This window comes from Pseudorasbora parva, chromosome 5 (genome assembly GCF_024679245.1).
Source record: "Pseudorasbora parva isolate DD20220531a chromosome 5, ASM2467924v1, whole genome shotgun sequence".
In the NCBI taxonomy this organism is placed as follows: Eukaryota; Metazoa; Chordata; class Actinopteri; order Cypriniformes; family Gobionidae; genus Pseudorasbora; species Pseudorasbora parva.
Genome location: NC_090176.1, coordinates 28,333,079 through 28,357,887, shown reverse-complemented (window position 1 = coordinate 28,357,887; position 24,809 = coordinate 28,333,079). Strand labels below are relative to the sequence as shown.

General features: G+C 43.6%; 1 protein-coding gene across 1 annotated transcript in view; it reads right to left on the bottom strand.

Moving 5' to 3' along the window:
• cntnap5a (contactin associated protein family member 5a) overlaps positions 1-24,809 on the bottom strand; it is a 109,657-nt gene that overhangs the window by 73,769 nt on the left and 11,079 nt on the right. Inside the window, exons 2-3 of the mRNA XM_067443764.1 lie at positions 14,635-14,745; positions 11,843-12,036 (exon numbers count right to left, since the gene is read on the bottom strand). Of these exons, the coding sequence (XP_067299865.1) occupies positions 11,843-12,036; positions 14,635-14,745 (305 nt within the window). The remainder of the gene's footprint in view (positions 1-11,842; positions 12,037-14,634; positions 14,746-24,809) is intronic.

The following is a 24,809-nucleotide window of genomic DNA, read 5'->3' as shown; positions in this document are numbered from 1 at the left end:
ACCGTGGTGAGCCCCCCACAAAGCTTATGCAGTCAGCAATATTCTGTCAACGTAGGCGAATCCTGTTTCCCCACCAGGAGATGATGGCAATACAAGATGAGATCGGATGAAGACAAAGAATGAAATGTGTCAGGGATACTCCAAAACGATGTGTGTCAACAGCTGGCTAATATATACAATTCTAAACTCGTAGCTAATTTGTACAAATTCATAAAATTGTATAAAATTCATTTTAAATTTGACCTGCTTACATCCCAGTAATGTTATGTTTAGGGGTGGAAATGAATGCATACTTATTTCATGATTATTATCATACAATCACTTTGTAAAATAGTGACTTTTTTGTGAGATAATCTTGAACATTCTGTTCAGTTCAGTTTCAGTTTATTTATTTATGGAGCACGTTTAAAACAGTCGCCAGGGGAGTGACAAAAATAAATCAAAAAGAGTACAAATAAATAAATCAAATCAACATCTAGGCCCCACCACGGAAAAGGGTCTGTTGCCTCGACGTTTAAGCCTAGCACAAGGAACCATGAGTAAATTCAGATTTACTTATTTACTATTATCTAACTTGGAGCAAGATGAGGCAGAGATTTGTAAATGACTAATAGAATTTTATAGTCAATTCTGAATTTGTCTTGTAGCCAATGGAGAGCTCTCAGGAGAGGAGTGACATGGTCGAATTGTAGTCTTTAAAAAAAAAAAAAAAATGGCCACAGCGTTTAGGACCAATTGTAGACAAACGAGCTGGGACTTTGAAATGCCACAGTACAATGAATTACAGTAATCCAAGCGAGATGTTATAAATGCATGAATTGCTGTCTCCATGGATTTTTCGGGAACGACATGTTTCATTTTGGTGAGAAGGCGGAGTTGAAAAAAGCTAGAAGCGACACCAGAGAACACCTGTTTTTCTAGAGTTAAATCTAAACTCCCAGGTTCCGTACACAGCTTGTATTAAAAACCGATAAATCACCAAGGTGGTGATACTTTCATACAAGTTCATACTCAAATTTATCTGATGGGCCAAACACTATGACAAATGTCTTTGAATCATTCAATGTTAATAAATTACTTGCTAGCAAAAGCTTTACCTCATCGAGACAAACCATTAAAGGTGCACTATGCAACTTTTCGTCCACTGGAGGGCGCCTATTCTAAACGGCTTGCGAGTACTGGGATGGTACGGGATTATTATGACGGGAAGGGACACAGTCGCCGGGCGCACGCACTTCCGCTTTTTCCTGTCAGGTAAAAACAGCTATTTTTATCATATCGGGGCCAAGGGCTTCGGCCATCCGTCCACTCTCTTCCCTGAACTGAAATGAAGTAGTGGGCTGTACTTTCCACACGATTGGCATCAGGTTCAAGTACACCAGGTTGGCTGGTGGTTATGTTCCCCGCATACCGCCTCCCATGGCCAAGACTGGTATTACGATACTAGTAGTAATGCTACTGCTAATTAAGGTTGATATCTCTGCAGCACTATAACTTGACATTTTTTAATGACATCATCGCCCTTATTTCTTCTCATTCTTTTGATGCATGTAGGTCATTTTTTGGATATTTTTTTACCTCAATTTGTACACATGGCACTTTTAAAGAATTTAATGCAGAGGGGTCGTTTCTTTTTATCAGCAGATAAAAAGTTGACAAATGTCAGCAAATGTTATTGACTGGTTGTTGATAAAAGATAAAAGAAATTCATGCTTTTAGAAGACGTACTTGTTTCTTTATCTCTGTCCTGCTCTGTCTCACATCAACACACTCAGTAGCAACAGCAGTGCAGACTGGAGAGAGCAATTATCTGTCACTTTGGGGAGCCATTCACACCTTCCTACAGGAAGACCTTCTCTGACATACAGCGGAGACAAACAAGCTCTGTGGTTGAGCCGACCTCTCAGCCCAAAACCTTTGGCAGCTTTCCTCACCACTTCTGATACAGATGTAACAATCATTAAAGGGCACCTTTTATGAAAAATTCACTTTTACACGGTTTTTGAACATAAATGTGTGTTGGCAGTGTGTGTACACAACCTCCCTAAAATGGTAAAAATCCATCCACTTTTTTTAATCCCCATAAATCATAAGCAGTGTCTCAGAACAAGCCATTTTCAGATTCATGGTAAAGTGACGACACATTTCACAGGCCCCGCCCACGAGTGTTGATGGACAGTCCGCCATGTTTATCTCATTTAACAGCAGCATTCAGATCAGAAATGTGTTCTTAATAAAGCTACTAAAGTTATTCAGTCAAGAGCAGTGGGTGATTTTGTTTATCTTTTGTTATTTGATTCATATTAACAGCAGATATATAGCAGTGGGTACTGTATATTACACTGCTTTCACTTTAGTAACGTTACACAGATAGAGAGAACTAATCTAGTTTAATAGCCTATTCACGGACCCGCCAACATCCAGCTCTCTGTGCGCATGCGTCAGGTCTGTGCTCAAGTTGAGAGTGATAAGGCTTTAAAACACATGCAGAAGATAATATTTCATGATGATGAAGAACTGTAATGTCACATAAGCATGTCTTTCAATAGAGATGATGATCCAAACAAACAGATGTCTCATTTTTCAGCTTTCATTGGCGTGTTCACGAGCTGTGAAGACTCCGCCCTCTGGGGCGGGATCAGCAGCTCATTTGCATTTTTAAAAAACACAGAAAACAGCTAATTTTTCTCAAACCCCAAAATTGACATTTTCAAAATGGTATATTAAGTGATCTTTCAGAAATTTGTAAAATTTCACAGACACACTCTGGGGACACCTGAGACTTATATTACATCTTGTAAAAGGGGTTACAATAGGTGACCTTTAAAACAAAAAACTAACTTGACAGAAAATTAAGAGTGTTTTTCTTCTTATTCTTTTAATTGACAAGTCATTCTTTTCATTTAGCAGGCACTGTATTTTCTAAAACTTTCACCCAAGAACTGTAAATGTGAAACCCTTGTGAAAGGATGCTGTCTAATGCTCTTTTGCTTTCCTCTTGGCTTGTCACAGCTCGCTAAAACAAGAAAAGTGAAGTTATTAGGTGGAGAAAGGATGGAAAAAGCTGAATATTCAGACATGGAGTTTACATTACATTTATACATCTTATCCAAAGAGGCTTACATTGCATTTCAAAGACGCTTCTATCCATGCATCCAGGAATGCTAATACAAGAGTGCTGAGGATCTGATGGCAGGAAATATTTGTTCACTCTGGCTTTACATTTTGCTGCCGGGAAAAATATCAGCCTAATGCACCATATTTGCATAATGGATTTTTACAATAATGGCAAAAGTATGAGAAACTTTTTTTATTAAAAAAAAAATTATAAGCTGAGGCAAACATGCACTACTTTTACAAAGTTCGCGGTCTGGTATTTTTATTTTATTTTACATTTTTGAAAAAATGTCTCATGCTCACCAAGACTAAATGTCTTTGATCAATTAAAATACATTAAAAAGTATAATATTGTTAAACAGTGTTTTCTATTTTTATACATTTTAAAATATAATTTATTGCTGTTGTGGCAATGCTAAATTTTCACAGTGTCACATGATCCTTCAGAAATCCTTCAGATATGCTTATTTTCTGCTCAAGAAACACTTTTTCTTAATATCAATGTTGTCCCAAAATTTCCCAAATACGTGCTTAATATTTTTTTGGTGGAAACGTCTCGGTTACGTATGTAACCCTCGTTCCCTGAAGGAGGGAACGGAGACGTACGTCAGAACTGAACCGACGAATTGGGATCTGCCCTCAGAGACCTATCCACTTCGAGTGTAAAAAACGAGCCAATCGGAGATTGGCATGTGATCCACACATTCCACGCTCCGCCCCGCAGCGCGGGTATAAATAGGAAGTGGAATGGTAGATCAAATGCTTTTTTCAACTGAGGAGCCGAATACGTGACTGGGCTCCTAGCTGAAGCACAGCTCCTGGCGACGGGACGTACGTCTCCGTTCCCTCCTTCAGGGAACGAGGGTTACATACGTAACCGAGACGTTCCCTTTCAGTCGGTCACGTTCGACGTACGTCAGAACTGAACCGACGAATTGGGATCCCTTTGGAAAACGCCAGGATGCTGGCCCTTCCAGCGTCCTGCTTGAGCGCACTGGACCGTCTAGTATGGTACGGAAGTCAGGGCTCCAAGCAGGGAGGTCAGTCACTGCTGTTTCTGCAAGACCCACTTAGAGTGACCATAGACCGCTGGGAAGCGTGCCCTCTCGGAAGAGGTACGCTGCGGGGCCACGTCCTTCAGGGAAGGAGTGGTGGCGGAATACACATAAGGACTAACCTGGCAGGGTAGTGCAACATATGGCAGTCTCTGGGGTGGTTCCAACCTAATTGTAGGGGGGAAAGAACACGCCCAGAGACGACAGAGCGGGCTCTGTCGAGGGAAAGACACGGGGCTAGCCCGAAGGGTAGCTGCTTCCGTGGACGAATACACATATGGGGTTGCCGTGAGGGAACCGCTACATATGGAACCCAGCCTACAACCACGTTCCACAAGCATACGGGTGCAGGCCTAGCGTCAGACGGTCCGCAACGTCTGACACCGCATGGGGTGACGGAGGAGCTCGACAGGGTTAGCCGGTTTCCCGGGGAACACAACTGGAGACAATAAACGCACGTATCCGGCCCAGAGGGCGGGAGTGGCGTTGCAAGCCGACACTTAGAACGGGCACTTAGCGCTCCTGGCCACCAGGGGCGAGGATGCGGGAAGAAACCGGCTCTACACGTAAGCTATAAAACCTAGCAAACGTGTTAGGTGTCGCCCAGCCCGCAGCTCTACAAATGTCTGTCAGCGAGGCGCCTTGAGCCAGCGCCCAGGAAGAAGCAACACTCCGAGTGGAGTGTGCTCTTACACCGAACGGGCAAGGCACGTCTTGGGACTGGTAAGCCAAGACTATAGCATCCACTATCCAGTGGGCTAACCTCTGCTTGGAGACAGCCTTTCCCTTCTGCTGGCCTCCGTAACAGACGAAGAGTTGCTCTGAGGTCCGAAAGCTTTGGGTCCGGTCAACGTAAGCGCGAAGAGCGCGGACCGGACACAACAAAGCCAGGGCTGGGTCTGCCTCCTCCGAAGGCAGCGCTTGCAGGTTCACCACCTGGTCCCGGAAGGGAGTGGTAGGAACCTTGGGCACGTATCCGGGCCTGGGTCTCAGGACAACGTGAGAGTTACCAGGCCCGAACTCTAGGCACGATTCGCTGACCGAAAGTGCGTGCAGGTCCCCTACCCTCTTGATCGAGGCCAAAGCAGTCAAGAGCACTGTCTTCATTGACAGGATTTTAATCTCAATGGACTCCAACGGCTCGAAGGGAGGGCTCTGAAGTGCTCTGAGCACTAGAGCCAAGTCCCAAGAGGGTATCGAGGATGGACGAGGAGGATTTAGTCTCCTCGCACCTCTGAGGAACCTGACGATTAGGTCGTGCCTTCCGACGGACTTACCTTCGACTGCGTCGTGATACGCCGCTATTGCGGCGACGTACACTTTGAGGGTGGAGGGAGACAGCCTTCGCTCCAACCCGTCTTGCAGGAAGGAAAGCACAACACCAATCGAACACCTTCGGGGGTCTTCCTGGCGGGAAAAATACCACTCAACGAACAGGTTCCACTTCAGTACATAGAGGCGCCTCGTAGAGGGGGCTCTAGCTGAAGAGATGGTATCTACGACTGCTTGTGGTAGTCCATCTAGAACCTCCGCGTCCCGTCCAGGGACCAGACATGAAGATTCCAGAGGTCTGGACGCGGGTGCCATAGGGTGCCCCGTCCCTGAGAAAGAAGGTCCTTCCTCAGAGGAATGGGCCAAGGAGGGGCTGTCGCGAGGAGAGTTAGTTCTGGGAACCAGGTCCGGTTGGGCCAATACGGCGCAACTAACAAGACCTGCTCCTCGTCCTCCCTGACTTTGCACAGGGTCTGTGCAAGAAGGCTCACTGGGGGAAACGCATACTTGCGTAGGTCCCGGGGCCAGCTGTGCGCCAGTGCATCTGTGCCGAGGGTACCCCCGGTCAGGGAATAGTACCACTGGCAATGGGTCGAGTCCGGAGAGGCAAACAGGTCTACCTGTGCGGCTCCGAACTGGTCCCATATCAGCTGGACCGCCTGGGGGTGGAGTCGCCATTCTCCCGGAGGTGCTGGCTGCCGAGAGAGCTCGTCGGCTGTCTGGTTCAGCGCACCAGGGACATGCATGGCCCGAAGCGACCTCAGATGCTTCTGACTCCACAGGAGCAGGTGGCGGGCGAGTTGGAACATGCGACGGGAGCGTAGACCACCCTGACGGTTGATGTACGCAACGGCCGCCATGCTGTCCGTACGGACCAGTACATGCTTGCCACGTAGCGGCCCCTTGAGGCGGCGCAGTGCCAAGTGTACTGCTAGCAACTCGAGGCAATTGATATGCCAATGCACTTGCGGTTCCGTCCACAGCCCCGCAACTGCATGCCCGTTGTACGTGGCCCCCCAACCCGTGGATGAGGCATCCGTGAATAGCACAGCATGCCTGCACACTTGCTCTAGGGGCACCCCGGCCCGGAGAAACGAAGCGTTGGACCACGGGCTGAAGGTTTGGCGGCAGTAAGGAGTCACTGGGACCCGGTACTGGCCGCTCTGCCACGCCCACCTCGGGACTCGGCCATGAAGCCAGTGTTGGAGCGGTCTCATATGAAGCAATCCGAGCGGCGTGACCGCGGCTACGGATGCCATATGCCCCAGGAGCCTCTGAAAAAGTTTCAGTGGGACCGCTGTTCTGCCTTTGAACATATTCAAGCAGTTCAACACCGACCTGACTCGCTCCTCCGTGAGGCGCGCAGTCTGGCTGACCGAATCCAGCTCCATACCGAGGTAAGAGATTCTCTGCGTAGGACAGAGCTTGCTCTTCTCTCGGTTGACCCGAAGGCCCAACTGGCTGAGGTGACTGAGCACCATGTCCCTGTGTTCGCACAACTGTTCCCGAGACTGGGCGAGAATGAGCCAGTCGTCGAGATAGTTGAGGATGCGAACGCCGCGTTCTCGGAGTGGAACAATGGCTGCCTCCGCGACCTTCGTAAAGACGCGAGGCGACAGGGACAGCCCGAAGGGCAGGACTTTGTACTGGTATGCCTTCCCCTCGAACGCAAAGCGTAGGAACGGTCTGTGTCGGGGGAGTATAGAGACATGAAAGTACGCGTCCTTCAGGTCGATCGCTGCAAACCAATCCTGGGGACGGATGCATTGAAAAATGCGTTTCTGCGTTAACATCCGGAACGGGAGCTTGTGCAGGGCCCGATTCAGGACGCGCAGGTCCAGGATTGGCCGGAGCCCACCCCCTTTCTTGGGCACGATGAAGTAAGGGCTGTAGAACCCTGTCTTCATCTCGGCTGGAGGAACCGGCTCGATCGCGTCCTTCGCCAGTAGGACCTCGATCTCTGACCGCAAGACTTGAGCATCGCTGCTTCGCACTGAGGTGAAGAGGATGCCCTTGTACTTGGGTGGCCGGCGCGCGAACTGAATCGCGTAGCCGAGTCTGATGGTACGGATGAGCCAACGGGACGGTCGAGGGAGCTGTAGCCACGCTCCCAGGGACCGTACCAGCGGGACCAACGGCACCACAGACATGCCCGGGGTGGGGCAGCGCAACGGAGAGCTCTGGCTCGACTCAAGAGGCCCGGAGGCGGCCCGGAGTGTCGCGCGAGCTCTCCTGGTGCAAGCAGGGGGCGGGTGAGAAGGCCCGGAGGCGTCCTCGGAGCCCGCGCGACTGCTCGCTGCCCGGAGGCAGACAGGTGGGATGCTCAGACCCGACTCGGGAGGCCCGTGGGCGGCCCGGAGTGTTGTCTGAGCTTTCCCGGGAGAGGCAGAGAGTGGGTGAGAAGGCCCGGAGGCGTCCTCGGAGCCCACTCTGCTGCCCCCTGGCGAGGGGAGGGGAGGGAGGGAGAGACAAAGCCCGGAGGCGTCGTGAACTGCCACCCTGACCCTCTTGGGGCCCAGGGGGATAGGAAACTGCTCTTTTTGTGAATATGTGGGTACCGCCGAGCTCCGGAGAGCTGGCGGCAGATGAAGGGTACCAGTCGGGGCCCCCCGGTCCTCCTCCGGGGGGTGTGGGAGAGATGCGGACATCATCTCCCGAAGAGCAGCTCCTGTCCTCCCTGGGCTGCCTGTCTCAGGGCCGCTTCCCCTTGCGCTTGCCGGCAGGCTTAGCGGTCTGGACAGGTTGGGCGCCACCCTTGCGCCCGGCACCCTGCTTGGCCTGTGGAGGCTGCTGCTTTGGCTTGGCAGGGGCGGAGGCGGACGCCGGGGGACGCCCTCGGCGACGAGCAGGCGGGGGGGCTGCGGCCGGCGACTGGGTGGAGGCAGCAGCAGGTCGCCGGGGCAGGATGTTCCTGATAGCCTCCGTCTGCTTCTGGGCCACCGAGAACTGCTGGGCAAAGTCCTCGATGGCGTCGCCGAAGAGGCCGGCCTGACAGATAGGGGCGTTCAGGAAGCGGACCTTGTCCGCTTCACGCATATCTGCCAGGTTCAGCCACAGGTGGCGTTCCTGGACCACCAGAGTGGACATCGCCCGACCCAGGGAGCGTGCAGTGACTTTCGTCGCTCGGAGAGCGAGGTCCGTCGCCGCACGCAGTTCCTGCATAACGCCCTGGTCGGAACTTCCCTCGTGCAGTTCCATGAGCGCTTTGGCCTGGTAGACCTGCAGGAGCGCCATGGCATGCAAAGCCGATGCGGCTTCTCCACAGGCTGTGTAAGCCTTGCCGGTCAGCCCGGACGAGAACTTACACGCCCGGGAGGGGAGACGCGGGGCACCACGCCAGTCCGCAGCGGTCTTGGGACACAGGTGCATCGCCACAGACCGCTCGACCGGGGGGATTCCCACGTAACCCTTCACCGCACCGCCATCGAGGGAGGTGAGGACGGAGGAGTCTGTCGATCGCGAACGAGCGCTATACGGCGCTGCCCACGACTTCGAGATCTCCTGATGCACTTCCGGGAAGAAAGGCACTGGGGCGGGGCGCTGAGAACCAGCACGGGCCGTCCCGAGAACCCAATCGTCCAGCCGCGAAGGTTCGGGACACGGTGGAGGGTTCCACTCGAGCCCTACGCTTGCGGCGGCCCGGGAAAGCATAGCCGTAAGCTCTGGGTCAGACTCGGGCAACGCTGTCACACCCGAAGGGGGCAGCGCAGCCGAATCCTCATCCTCAGAGCCCATTAGCTCGTCCCCCGATGCAGCGAGCGACATCCTGTCTTCCGCCGGAGCCCCAAAGGAAACGGCTGGCACTCCACGTGAGAGGTCAGCACGCTCCTCCGGAAACTCCACCGGCGCAGCGGAGGGGGGAGGGGCCCGAGGAGCCATATGACCCGGCGGGTTTGCCCTGACCGTCACCCTCAGGTCCCCACCCAAGTCATCAGCCAGAGTAGCAGCCCTCTGCTTAGGCGCAGAAGGACCGCTAGACCGGGGGATGCGCGAGGGTGCTCCACCTGCCTTGAGGTATTGGAGTCTGGACCGTAACACTGCGATGGTCATGTTCCCGCAATGGGAACATGAGTCATTCACGAACGCAGCCTCTGCGTGCTGAGTGCCCAGACACGAGAGACAACGAACATGACCGTCAAGCGGGGACAGAAAGCGACCGCACCCAGAAACACACGGTTTGAATGACATCTTGAAAAAGACGCAGGGTCAAACCATGTTGCTCTTTTAGGATGGAAAACTGCTCTTTTAGTTGTGCTGAAGCACTCAGGGAGATGACCGCGGTCAGCACGCAGTCCGAATGCAAGCCTGCGTGTGACACTCTTTTAAATGAATGCAAACAATTGCAACTGGTCGGTCTCTCGCTGAGAAGCGCTGTAACACCCGCACTGGCAGTTCTCCTTCCTCTCTCTCCAAGACTCAGTCTTTTAAACACTCTTCGTGGAAACAGAATGAACTGTTCGGCTCCGAAGTTGAAAGCATTTGATCTACCATTCCACTTCCTATTTATACCCGCGCTGCGGGGCGGAGCGTGGAATGTGTGGATCACATGCCAATCTCCGATTGGCTCGTTTTTTACACTCGAAGTGGATAGGTCTCTGAGGGCAGATCCCAATTCGTCGGTTCATTTCTGACGTACGTCGAACGTGACCGACTGAAAGGGAACTGTAATACTATTTTTCCCAAGATTCTTTGATGAATAGAAAGTTCAAACAAACAGCATTTACTTTGTGGGAATAGTTTGGGGAGGTCCGCAAAGGGTGGGTATATTAAACCCTACAGATTAATAATGGGATGTCATTAAAGTGGATATAAAGGCGAGCGTCCCAAAACTTTTGTCAATATATTGTATGTTTAAAAGGGAACGGATCAAGCTTCTTAACCTGCTGACACTTGAACTGCACTTTTTTGAAGAATGTAATTAAAATCAATCAACTGGTAAAGCGGAAACATTTATAAACAGATGACTAAATAATTCCATTACGCATGACAGCACAGCGTGACTCTGAGAATATGGGCTATTTAAACTGTATATCATGTCAAACATTCAGAGCATTACAATAAGCCAATGGTGTATCTAATAGAAGTGGCGGAATATTAATAAATCTGAGAGTGAGTCCAGACATTATTCATGTCTAATGAAATCAATACATTAAAAAAAGATCTGTAGTACAGCTAAACCAAGCAAAGCAAACCTGGAAAAAAAAATATTACTGTATCACTTCACACTGCTGAGCATGTTACCTTTACACTTCTGATCCACTTTATTCTACATTTCCACCACATTAAAAGCTAATTACATCTTACTCGACTGTAATCTTCTCCTTTCATTAAACACACTTTGAAAATGTCATTATATCTTTAATAAAGCGTAAGTCTCATCGTTTGAATATAATTACAAAGCAGAATAATGAGACGATGAATATTCCGTCATTTACAGGAGTTATAAGTGTGGAGGCCAAGCCTGAGGACAAAGACAATAGATGCGTTGGCGGCATCAAGTTCTCTTCAAACACCTGTGATGATTGAGAGGTTGTGGCAGGTTCAACATCATTAGTTCGCTATATTTCAGGAATCTCGGAAATTGCTGGCAGCAATTCATATGTTTGTAGCCTTACTCAGAGTTCAGCTAATGGGCTCAAAACTATTCAGCTCATGAAAATAAGCCGCACTGAAGATGTTCAAAACGACAATAATATTCCTCTGCAGAAGAACAGATGATGTATAATCAATGAAATCAGTAATATTCAGCCTCAAAAAAAAAAAAAAAAAGACATTTTACAAAAAAAGATATTGACTTTATGCTCTTTTGAAATTGAATCCAAATAGGGTGATCAGATCCCAGACGCAAAGAAAAAGAGACTTGTATCAGCCTGAAGGGGTTTATTTTCCGCTAATGATCGGGGGAATGTACATTACGCCACTTATTACTTACCAAATAAATAAATAAAGTGACATGAATCATTGAGTTGAGTTGAAATTCTTTGATTATGAGCTAAGAAAGAGACTGAGGAGTGATACGAGAAGCACTGAACGACCACATTGTAGGAAATTGGTTGTCAGGGACAGTGGTGAAATATACAGTTTAACGGTCATTACAATAACAAAAAAATACGGCAGAATGCTGTGACTGACCAATCTAAATGTTGTATTCCAAAGCGCTGTGTAATAATTTTGTAGAATGACCAATAAACTGCATTATCTTCCATTGCCCCAGTCATAGCTTGTTCAATATTACAATGAGGTGATATTTCTTACCACATAATATAATAAGCTAGACCAAAATCAATATCTCAATTGCATTTCTTCATTAATTAGCGGCCAAGTAATGCGTGTCGTTTTCACAAAATAAGGCCCTTCAGGGTTATACAGTAAGTTGGTACCAAAATACACATGCTTACCCCAACATTGTCCTCCAACATGTACTGTTTCCAGACGCGTCCGGTGTCACTGTACAGGAGCATGAAGGCACTGACCCAGTCCGTGCTGCCGTGACGACCTTGTGTGGACACTGCTGTGACCTCCATTCGGTCCTGGAGGTCAACCTGCAGCCAGGGCGACCTGTCCGTCGACTCTGGGCTCCAACCACCTCCTCCTGGAGAACCCAACAAGACCTCTGTCATTGTCTATCAAAATCTTACTTAACTCTGAGTGTCTTATGTTGTCCTTGCTCAAAAGCAACACATCCTGCATGTGTTGCTTTTGAGTAAGGACAACAAATGACACTCAACATGATAAAGTAACCTGATACAGGTTTTCATTTAAGCAACTATATGAAATGATCAAATCTGCATTTCAGTTTGGCTTTTCAGTTGGTTTTGTATTCATGGGGCGAGCTGCTGTCAATCAGTAGACTGCTTCCACTCCAAAACAAGCCAAGATCCTCGACCTCCTGACCTTACTTAACATGTACAGCTTTCACTTCGGATCAGAGAAGGCTGTAGGCACATGTTCCCCATATAAAGATGCATTTCTGCCTCCAGCTCAAAACTGTACGGAGAAATTGGTCTGACTTGGGCAGAGAGGTTCATTACTCAAGCACCGCGGACACCATAGGAGCAGATCAGAGCAGAATTTTAAAGCAGGGACCTCTGACTTGAAAGAAGCAGCGTTTACACAGACCCCCTAGAGAGAGGAATCATTTAGTTTGTTACAGATGCACGCGGTATAGGTTCGTCACATCTATAAATAGCTCAGGACTTGCAGAGATAGGGTGAAAGCAAAAGTTCAGTAACAGGAAACCTGCACATTTAAAAAATTTTTAGTTTTCTTTTTTCTTTTTCTTTTCTTTTTGGGCATGAATTAAAATGCTCAAGAATGCAGTAAATATTATAGTAAATAAGTGCTTTTTATCAATGCATCTTGTAAGGTTTTTCTCTGCCCTGTAATTTATTCATACTGTATGTTTTAAACAAAAGTCTACATACAATGTTTATGCTGATCATTATGATCCTAAAAAAATAAGGCTCTAATTGAAATTTTTCTAATGACTGATCACAAATAAATGAATAATTAACAATTACAATTCTGTGACTTGATACATTTTTTCAGTTGGCTGAATTGAAATTCTGTGAATTCATGCAATTTAATTCACAGAAATTCAATTCAGTCAACTGAAAAATTTAGATGTGTTCAATCACTTGAAAATGTTCAATTGGAGACCTGATTTTTTTTTACAGTGTATAAAATATCAATTCCATAAAATACTGTACAATTATTGTATTAATATAAATAATATTCTCACACAATATACAGAAATTAAAGGATCAGCATTCTCCCTGAAAAGTAATCAGGCAGACCAAACCGTAAGTCGTAGAGACATGAATCTGATAGGAGGGATAGTAGTGCTCACACCATCTACAACGTCACAAAGGCTCGCCCCAATCGGCCTGATGGTGGTGCTACAGCAATCAAAAGTAACACCGCTCATAATTCCTAAACCGTTCGTTGCAGATTTAAGTGTTGTATATCCATGGCTCAAGATGGACAAAATCAATTGATCATAAGGCTGATCATCAGCCTGGTGAAATTTTGTGGTATTTTGGGATTATTTTATTTTGCTAACTAGTCCTAGGTTTTGCGCTCAATCAGAATCAAACCAGTGGAGAAAGAGTTTGACTCTCAATAATTATCAATAATAAAAGTCTACATTTCGACTGACGTCCGCGACAGAATACCAAAACTTTCGAAGTGGCTGTGGCCAATGTTACTAAAACGGCTATCCCTCGATCTTGAACAGAATAAGATAATTTCACTAAACTCGGCACACCGTATTGTCGCATGAAAAAGGACTGACCATTTGGTGGAGCTATAAAATGAAAAAAAAAAACCTGCACGAAAACGGCTAGCTACGCAACAGTCAGTTTGATTGACTTGAAAACTGGCATGTGTTGTCTTTGTTCAAGGTGTCATGCATGATTGTCTATGAGGAAATTCGTTTTTCTCGAAAAACAAGGCCACAATTCGGCTAATGAAGTTTGAGCGGCTGTCACACAAGGTTAGCAGAGGCTGGAAACAAAACGTGCAGGACCTGTTTGCCTCACGGCCCTAGAGGCCTGTGAGAAATCTTTGAAAATCGGCCTTTGCGTTTTTCACATGTCTAAAGGTTTGTATATCACATGATTTTTCACACACAGCCACAACATTTATACCATATCGTAGAGCACATTCTGAGCAACTTTGGACCACCACTGTCAATAAATATTTGAGATTAATATAATTTTTTGAAACTTTCGCAAACTGTACCAAGTTTCTTGGCTAAATCTCAATAACTGTTAAAACGCATTATAACTATATATATATATCTCCTTAGTAAATTGCCTGTATTGTCTGTAAATGATCTAAGTGCTTATTTTTCATGTTTATGCTTATGCTTGCCAAGGCTGCATTTATTTGATTAGAAATAAAGTATGACAACCATATTGTTATATAGTAATTACAATGTAAAATAATTGGATGTAATTTCAAATGTAACTTATTCATGTGATGGCAAAGATGAACTTTCAGGAGCCATTACTCCAGTCTTCAGTGTCACATTTTGAATAGGACTTTTGGAAATCTTTCATATGCAGAAGAGGTTCAAAGGGTTCGTAAACAAAAGGATTCAATAACATTTCCTAGACATTGTTGATTTTGTCTCCAAAACTGACACATATATGAATAAATTAACAAATAAACAAGAACTTAAACTTACCATCTCTTTTGTTTAGCTTGGCAAAGTATGCAGCCCGGCTGTCTGAGAAATGTGAAGAGCTCTGAAAGGAGGTTGCAGGCAGAAGAGATGCCAGAGATCCATCACAGCTGTCTGGATAACACAACAAATATAAAACAGACAAATATTAGCAAACATGAAAATAAACCTCTCTACTCACATATGTGTAACAGATGTTGTACAGACGCATCCTTCACTGTTGAGATAATCTTCTATCAGACAGGTGAGATTAATCTCTTCACTAATACATCCATTAAATATTTCTGATAGTGTGAACTTCTTGGCAAATCCATCTTTATTTTGATATTACACCTGTAGGCTAGTCTCTACATGTCGAGAGTCTGAATAACTGAGTAAAGCTTTTTATAACTGAGTTCAGGCCTGTATATTTGACCTGTGAAAAATGAAATCAATGTACAGATCTCAGATTAAATAAAATTGAGCAATTATTTGAATAAAATGACACAAGGGTTGACGCTGACATGGCTTTACATGCTTTAAAGGTTGTATGATCTTTGTAATAAAATAAAAAAAGAGGTGGTCAGAAGCCAAAATGAGATGGAGAGAAAATAGGTTTCTGGGTCAAGAAAGCAACTGCTGAAGGTTATCTCTATGGCAACAGCAAAATATACCTCTGTACTTTAGTGAAAGTATCATAATTAGGGTTAAAACCCAGTAGGGGTCTTGACTTTAAAAGGTTATGCGCTATGTACATGTAAAGTTCAAGACAATAAATCACCTATTTATGCTATTGTACAAAAAATAAAAAAAATCTTTAAAAATTACAACAACAACAAAACAAAAACAAAAAAATACAAATATTAAAAGCCCATAAAATAAATATGCTTTTGCAAGGTCAATGAAAGTTACCACTATAGAACTAATGTCCTACATGAAGTGTCCTCAATAAGAGCTCATATGGCTCCAGGACACAAATTCTTTAAAACTTACTATTAAACAAATGGCATTTTGAACTGTAAAGGCAACCCCATGTTTTAATCAATGATGAAAATCAAAATGAATTTAATAAGCATGTCGACAAACCCATCTCGAATCTTCTCCTGTGTGTCTGCTAAAGATGCTCAGCTTTTTTCACTGTGTTTTTTTTTTTTTTTTACAGCTCCCCAAATGATGTGAATTACTTTGCATTGCAAGCAAAGGCCTTGAGGCAGGAAGCAAGAGATATGAAAAGGTAATTGAATATCAATAATTACACATGGGATTTCTTGTTTAGCTCCCTACCGGTGTTGCATTCCACAAAGACTTTTTCATTCAGAAACATTCTGATGTACTTGTTTGCCCCGTCCAGAGTTACATCCGAGAGTCAAAGGCTTGGAAGGGCACTTAAATAAATTGATAGCTATAAACATAATGAAATGATAGTCATCAGTTGCTGTAAGTTCTCAGGGTCAGATATATAAAAAAGTACTTCAATCACAAAAAGCCTCACAGACAAATGCCGCACGCTCCAGATAACCCCTCCTTTTAAATTTAGACAACATATGTTCAGCTATTAACCTCCTGCTAAGCGCTAACCACTTTTGACCTTCATACATATGTGAAGTCATCGCAGTGTCTGAATCTCTTCTCTGTATCATATTCGTCTGTTCAAGCTCTCTTGACCTTTGCAGATTTCTTGTGATACCAACAACTGCAGAAAACAAGAACTCTTTCCTGAAAGCTGTCATGAAGCGTTAATCATTTGAAAAGAAAATGCTCTTATTTAAGCAGACCTTACAATTTCTCAATCTGCATAAATTCCTAAAATTAGAATAATGAACTTTCATCCAATTAAGGGAATTCGGGTTTTGAGTATTTTTGTCAGATGATGATGACACTGACATTTAACAGTAAATAACTGTAATTTGGCAACAGTGGCATTTACTAGGAATATAGATATTTTTGTCTTCACATCAAAGCATTAATAGCTGCATAAGTTTGGTGCATTTTTTTTTAAAAAGTTTACCACATGAAGACCTAGTTTCACAGACAATGTTTAGATTAAGCCAGGATTAGGCTTTAGTAGGACTTTTAAAGCAGCACTAGGTAACTTTTCAACCTTCATAATATATTTTTTAAGACTCTTGTGATGATAAATCGACTTACAATAGGTTGAATGACACGTCTGCCATAGCCTGATGGGGTCTGTATCGTTTTTAATCGTACTTTTAAACTTCGGGTTTCGGGTAGTAACCCGAGAACAAAAAGAACTACAAAATTCGACAGCTTTACGGCATATACGTCACTTCCACCAACACCCACACTTCCTTAAATTCGGACGTGCGAGCCCAACTTTGTTTGTCGGATAATATAGTCATGTCCGAAGCAGCAGAGACAAATAAGAAAGAAAAGGTTTTGTTGGAGGAAAGCAATAAGAGGAAACGAAAAAGTGATGGGATTAAAGGCAGGACGAGGATCAACATGTGACCAGCGTTTGCTCGTCGGCGTGAGCTGAAGGAGGCGTGCCCGAGTGATGCTGTCATACTTGTTATGGTGAGCTACCACTCAAACATTGAACTGAAGTATCATATAGATTCTGTAAAACGGTAACCAATAGACTACTATAATGACGCTGGCTTGTAAACGTGAGCATCGTGATTATTTGGCGTTTGAAAAAAATAAAACCCATGAAATTATATTCATATGACATGCTGAAACATGCCACTGACTGTAACGTTACCTGGGATGAAGACATTTCACATGCGACGCCAGAAGAACTCTGAACTCCTCTTGCAGTGTTCAGGGGAACTGTTAGTGCTGCACCGACCCGCGGCGCCACTTTTATGAAGTTATTTGGCCCGCACCGCACCACTGTATATATTTTTACAACCCGCCGCGCACCCGCGACCATTAAATAGACATACGGGGTCCGCGGGTTATGAGACGACCCACGCATCACTATTTCAGGGCTATCAGGGTTGTCATGTCAACAAATGCACGCGCGATGGCATCCCCTGTTGTAGGATGACAGATCTTACGACAGTAGTTGAGGACATTATTTTTTCCAAACTGTAGGGGGACCCCGAGAGCAAAAGTAGCCAAGTGCGGCTTTAAGTAGATTTTATAAACATGCCTCAGAAAAAAAAAATGTCTTTGTCTTAAGACAAAGGAATGGCACTGACATCTTAAATATATAGTACAAGTAGCTTTCAGTTAAAACATCTCAAGCATGCATGTTAGCCTGGAACTAGGCTTAAGCCTCGTCTGTTAAACTGGGCGGAAACTTTTTTTTATTATTATTATTGTGAAGAGTCACCTGAAAGAAGATAATACAACATTAATGAAATAAAAGGGGACTTAGGTGCACTTAAAGAAAGCGCACCTTCATGACTGTTAACACACATTATACTAAATGTAGGCCGTTTATTTCAGAACATTTGTAATTATAAAGTGTAGTTTTTTGTTAAAATAAATCTGCAATAAACTGCTGATTAAAATATATAGTTACTAAAAAACTAAAACAACTATTTACAGAATTTACAAAGTGTAAAAAAATAATTTAGTTGATAAGAACTGTCTGTCATACAGTCCGCGAGCTGCGCTAAGGTGTGTGCGTAAATCATGAAAAAAGTCTGTTGGGGCCTCAGTGACAACTTCACTCAGAGAAGCCGTCGATCTCAGCTGTCAATCATGATGTCACACCCCCATTTTTATAGCATCAAATAACTAACTAAAACTAAGCTTATTTAAAAAACGAACACTTGAACTAACATTATCTTGATTAAAACTGCCAAAAATGACAGAAATCAACTTTGGGAAAAAAATGATATGAAGTGTAATTTGATTGTTTAGTTTATCTCGCATCCATTAGAAAACACGGAGGGGCGGGGGTTTTGAGCTATACTGGGACCAAAACGGGGGGCGATCGAGGCGCGGAGGCTTCAGTTATTTACAAGAGTGCTGCAGGCTTGGCTCAAACTGACAGACGCGCGTGGGCTGTGTCCGAAAACCTAGGTAACTGACTCGTTGCCTCGCTGCCTTATCAGGCAATGGCTTGTAAGGCAGTGTTTTGTGCATGAAGGCACCTCACGAAATTAATTCCAGACAGACTTCTAAGGCAGTTTAACAATTTAATGATCTACACTCTTAAAAATAAAGGTTCTTAAATGGTTCTTTGGTAGGATATATGGTTCCATGAAGAACCTTTAATATCCAAATAATCTTTCTATTGCACGAAAGGTTCTCTGTAGTGCAAAAAGTTTACTATAAAATGGTTCGATTTTTCTTTTTTCTTTAAAGAACCTTTCACAAAACGGTTCTTTGGGGAAAACCAATCATGGTTCTTCTATGGCATCACTGTGAAAACCCATTTTTGGTTCTTCTTGGCACCTTTATTGTTAAGGTTGTACAGCAAAACAGAGAGAGCTTTGGTGAGAACTAAACAAATATTTAATAACTGCATTAGTAATTTCTCGCTAGAAATGACATCAGAAGTGGAACATTTTGGTTAAAAAAACATACCTTTACACACAAACAAACCAGCAAACGCAACTTTCGGAAGCCATCTTTTTTTCCCAGCTCAACTGTCACTGAATGGAAAGCACAGGATTGTGGGATATCAAAGGCAAAAAATCAATCAGAGGGAGGTATCTCAGGAGACAGGAAGTGAAGCAAACATTAGATTCAGACATGGCTTGATGCCTTCCTGCCTTGAAATGCGTCCTCCGAAGGCAACATTTTCCAGGTTTCGGATGCAGCCCATGGAAATGTCAGCATTAGTATTCACCAATGCTGTTTACAATGACACCTTTTGATTGGTTACTATGTCCATTAATCAAATTTTAGCTGGCAAGGCATTGGCAAGGCATTGACTTTATCCAAAGAAAACCAGGGGTGCTATGATTGACACCTCGTAAGCACTTCTTGGATATATTGAGTCACCAGAACGCCTGTGATTGAAGGAGAGAGACCATGGAGGGCTCTATTAAAGAATATTATGACTGAGTTGAAACAATATGTCAAATTGTTCTACATAGAGGGCATGTGGCTTATTTAAAGGCAAAAATTGTCCAGATACAGTTTTACAGGTCCATTTACAACCCTAGAAATTGTCCCTAGGATGTAATGCTCTGTTTTGGCCTTATTTGGAAGAGTCATGAATATTAATGTTGAGCTCTGCTCTGATTGGCTTATTTCAGCAGCTCACAGCACACAGAAGTTCAGCTGTTCAGCGAAGCGGCTCGTGAGTTCTGATCGTCCTGACAAAACACAGACAGACTGAATGACACTTTAAGCAGAACATCTCAAAATGGAGATTGCTAAAATGCAGCCTACTTGTTTATTGGTGATCATCCGCGCGTGAGAGAGAGCTCGCATGCATAGGAATGCCAGATTGCAAATGTTTAGGGAAAGCACCGGATAGTATACGTGTTCTTTTCAAGCTCTGAAGCTTGAAAAGCTTTTCCCAATCAGAGCTTTTCAAGTTCTTTTCACAGAAAAGCTCTGATTGGGGTTTTAAATGACTGAAATCTGGCAACCGCAAGCACGAATGCTCTACTTTCCCCCCAACAAAAGCAAAACCAGTATACTATCCGGTGTTTTGGTACTAAACAAAAATATCTTAATTTGTGTTCCGAAGATGAACGGAGGTCTTACGGGTGTCGAACGACATTAGGGCAAGTAATTAATGACAGAATTTTCATTTTGCGGTGAACTATCCCTTTAACTATATTCTTTTAAAGTATATTATTATCATAATACAGTAAGTAGTCTTTTTAATTGAAACTTATCATCATGCTTTAGTGGAGAGAATGGTTGAATCAGCCTGTGCATCCGACAGTATTGCATACACAAGGTAATGATGGAAAAAAATCCTAGTAGGGAGACCCGAGTTGCTTAGTGTAATGTGCAGTTAGAGAGAGACATGTTAATTCACATTGCATTTAGTGCAAATTATTGACCCAATCGGCACCTTTGGATGAAAGGAATCATAACGTACAAGTTCATGCGGTATTACTGCACAAACTTACAAGGGCGATGACAAGAACCCTTTAGAGAGGCCTGTGGCCGCCCCGGCTCTCCCTGTGTGCTCGTTGAGCTGCGTTTAGGATTACTGTGCCTCCAGCATGGAGTGGCAGATTATGAGTACAGCGATCTGAGCATGTCAGCACTCACAGGCCGCTGATCCGGGATAAGGCAGGGGAGCAGATCTGCTTGGACTCCAACTCTCTCCCTATTGTTCCTCGTCTCCACGCCAGTGCACAGCAAGAAACTCTAATCTGCTGTAGAGCGAGGACAGAGTGAAAACTGGCCGCCAAACGATTACAATAATCACTGCATTCCAGCCATCTGCGGGTCGAGAGCTGTGTTCATTTAGCAAATCCATTCGGTTTCAAATAGTGTCCAGGCTAGAGGGAGCCGAACAATGTTTTCAGCTCGATGAAGAAACAAAGATTAACTGCAGATGAGGTAACATATCATTCCATTGCTGCAAAAACCCCTCTGCGGGACCTGACGTGACTGCACTCATGTATGGGAGCAGATGTCTGTAATACTGATTTAACAGCCAAATGAAGAGGATCAAGCTGTTTTCATACATCTGAGCATCTTATTCTCCCACCGTGTACATTACATATCAGCCGTAACACATCAGATCTCCTCAGGGATTATGCCGATGACACTGTCACATGCCCTAATGGCACCATTCAAACCCTTTTAAGATTTAACCCTTTGACCAGGGGGTCTCATTTATAAAGCGTGCATACGCACAAAACAGGGCGGGAAACGTATGTACGCCAGTTCCCACGCAAAGGTTGTGATCTATAAAAAACAAACTTGACGGTAGAATGTGCGCACCTTTAAGCAAACTTTGAGCTGTGCTTACGCACATTCTGGAGACAAAGGGAACTGGCGACACAGATGACTTATATGACGACTTACATGTAGCCTAAGGATAATATTTAGTTTTTACACTGTGTTGTGCAGTTCTCTAATAAAAGGGTATTTTATGCTATTCTATAGCTATCACATGTAGGCTAGTCGCGTGTTGCGCCATCTCCTCCTGCGCTCCCGTTGTAGACGATGTGACTGTAAGGCAGCGATAGCCTATATTATTTTAATACATTCTGAATTACGTTTGTATTTTACTAGATGCATATAGCCTAAAACAATCAGCACAATAACACTGTTGGATTTAATCTTCATGACAATGTGGATATAACGTATGAAATGGAGTGAAAATAAAATGTAATTAATTAATTCTTATAATCATTCTTCTCACATTTATTTCCTACAATCTAATTTAAGTTCACGACTTCACCATCTCTGTCGCCAGTTTCCTTTGTCTCCAGAATGTGCGTACGCACAGCTCAAAGTTTGCTTAAAGGTGCGCACATTCTCCCGTAAAGTTTGTTTTTTATAGATATAGCCTTTGCGTGGGAACTGGCATACGTACGTTTCCAGCCCTGTTTTGTGCGTACTCAAGCTATATAAATGAGACCCCAGGCCCTTTCAGTTAGTACTTGTGCTTGGATCTGGTCTTCATTTACATGTTGGCTGATAATTCAGCGTTTCTCATGAACCCTGCTCTCATTTCTCTTCTAATCACCACAGAATGAACATCTTCAATAAGCTCAAGTGGCTTTTGTGTTTGTACTGTATGTTTGTGTTAGCAAAAGATTAATTGCCAAAAACTGTCCCTCTATATATGAATATAAATATGTATTTATTATCAATGCAATTGTATTACCCTGCTCTCAATGAATGAGCATAAAATGCTTTCTCACTCCTGCACTTGCTGGGAAATGAAAGCTCTCAATATCTGATTCTATCAGCATCCGTCTAGAGCGAGCCATCCATCTTTAACATCATTGACTCCCACTGTCACAGACTGCAGCCCAAACAGATGCTGGCTGCATTAATTATATTTCACAATTGTCAGCAGATTAACGAGGGCACTTGTGGTCGCCAGCATGTCATAAAGTGTCTGGCTGCGTCAAACTCTAACAATCTTTTGACCTTTGTAAGCATTCAGTGTAGCCAAAAGGTCAACACTCAATGTTAAGACTAAAATACCAATTTGTTGAGGTTAAAAAATAAATAAATAAAAAGTGATTCAGTAAAAAGTACTTGTTTAGTTCTAGGGTACAACTGAGACTGCTGGCAGGCGAGCTGATTAGAGAAAAGAAAAGCTACACCGCCTGCCTATCTGAGCTCAGTGTTTTTAACACACTCTCAGCACTAAAATGCAGGTTAAACAAATAACAGCTCCAGTATTGTCTCTCAGCCATCGCTGTCACTGAGATTATAAGAGACAAATATACATATACTCAAATATATCAAACAGTATAGATAAAAAGAAAACGCACATTACAGTAGTGGTCTCTGCTTAAAAATCCCGAACAGATCAACTAAACTGGTTCAGTTGGCAACCATTTAAATTACAAACCATCTAGGTTAAATAACATTTCGCAGGATACCAGTACACTACTGCTCGAAAGTTTGGGGTCAGTAAGCTGTTAAGCTGTTTTCAATATTAATAATAATGAAAAATGTTTCTTGAGCAGAAAATCAGCATATTAGAACGATTACTGATGGATCATGTGACACCGAAGATAAATTACAGATGGGTAAACAGTATACATATGTGCATATGTATATATGTATATAGTATATATGTTTTTTTTTCTCTCTCTCTCTCTTTTCCCTCCCTTTTCTGGTTTTTGCTACTCTTAGTAATATCCAAATCTTTGTATTTATAGGGCACTTTTTGTGTTTCTTCGCCTCTTTATGACAGATCGCTTCCTATACTCCTTGTAAGTTGCTTTGGATAAAAGCGTCTGCTAAATGTAAATTTACTGTAATTTCATGTTATTTGTTATTGTTATTTCATGTTATTTCATATTACAAGGTACAGTCATATAATTACACTATTACATTACAAAAAAAAAAAAAAACAGGTATAACAATATAGACTATTTAAGGTACAGTCAAACCAAACATTTTTTCAGACACCAGATTACCTGAAAACTATACTTCAATCACAAAATAAAGTAAACTGTGACATATTATACCCCAACAATCCTAGTGGACTACCATGAAATTGATCAAAATTTGGGACCAAAAGTATTCAGACAACAGCTGACAGCTGATTGGCTGACTGTAATCCATTACACATCTTTCTATCAAAGTTATCTGACATTATCAAGATCAATTTGTTGAGTTCTTGTCTTATTTTATTACCATTTTCTGAACTATAAATAAATGTGAGAAAATGTTAAAGGTGTCTGAATAAATTTAGGTTTGACTGTATATCAATATTGCAAATATAATAAAAGACAAAGTGCAATTAGTTTATAAAATGCTGCAAAATTTCTGAGTTTGCAGTATGAGAAATATATTTATTTTGTGTGCATTATACAAGTTAAAGAGCAGCATTGCAGGAATATCTTTATGCATAACTAATTTATATGCACATTTATTATTAGCAGTGACGAAGGGAAGGGACTACATTGCTGGTGTCGGCAAAATCGCTCTAGTGTCACCAGTGAGGTGACTTGTGCAGCCACAGTGGCTTGGGAAATGTGACCAAAAGCTTATATCTCATTGATCAGTCAGTCAGGTTTTTGTTTTAATTTTTTTTGGATGAAATTGGATGAAATCAGTCTTTGAACTCTCTCGGTCTAGGAGTGAAAAGGCCTTCAGATGGCCTTATGTTTTGGCGACATTCATGCTGGTTTTGGCAGGCTACTCAGGTTGACATGGTCTACCTGCTACAATAGCCAGCGTAACCAGCCTGTGCCAGTAACAGACATTGTCTTATTCCAGTAACAGCTTGTGCAAGCTTGTGCCAGAAACGGAACAGCATCGGCCATCTAAAAAAAGGTCCAAACTTTTTTTTATTTTCCTTTTTTTCCCTTTTTCTTTTCAGCGCTAGTGTGGGGACTGTCATTAGTGGTGTGTGTGGTCTCTTTTTGAAAACATAAGTAATGTCTTAAAGCAGCAGCTCTGCATGAACACTTGCTGGCCCAGCAGATAGCATGAGAATACAGGTCCAGAAAGACCAAATGAGAACATGACCTTCCCATGCAGATTGAGCAGGAATTCTTTTTGTGACAGATATGCATCATGAAGCCTAATAGGAACATTAATCTATGCCTTAATACATTATTCTATCCAAAGATTTTAAGTAGAAATTGTAGCCAGGCCTTTAACATTAA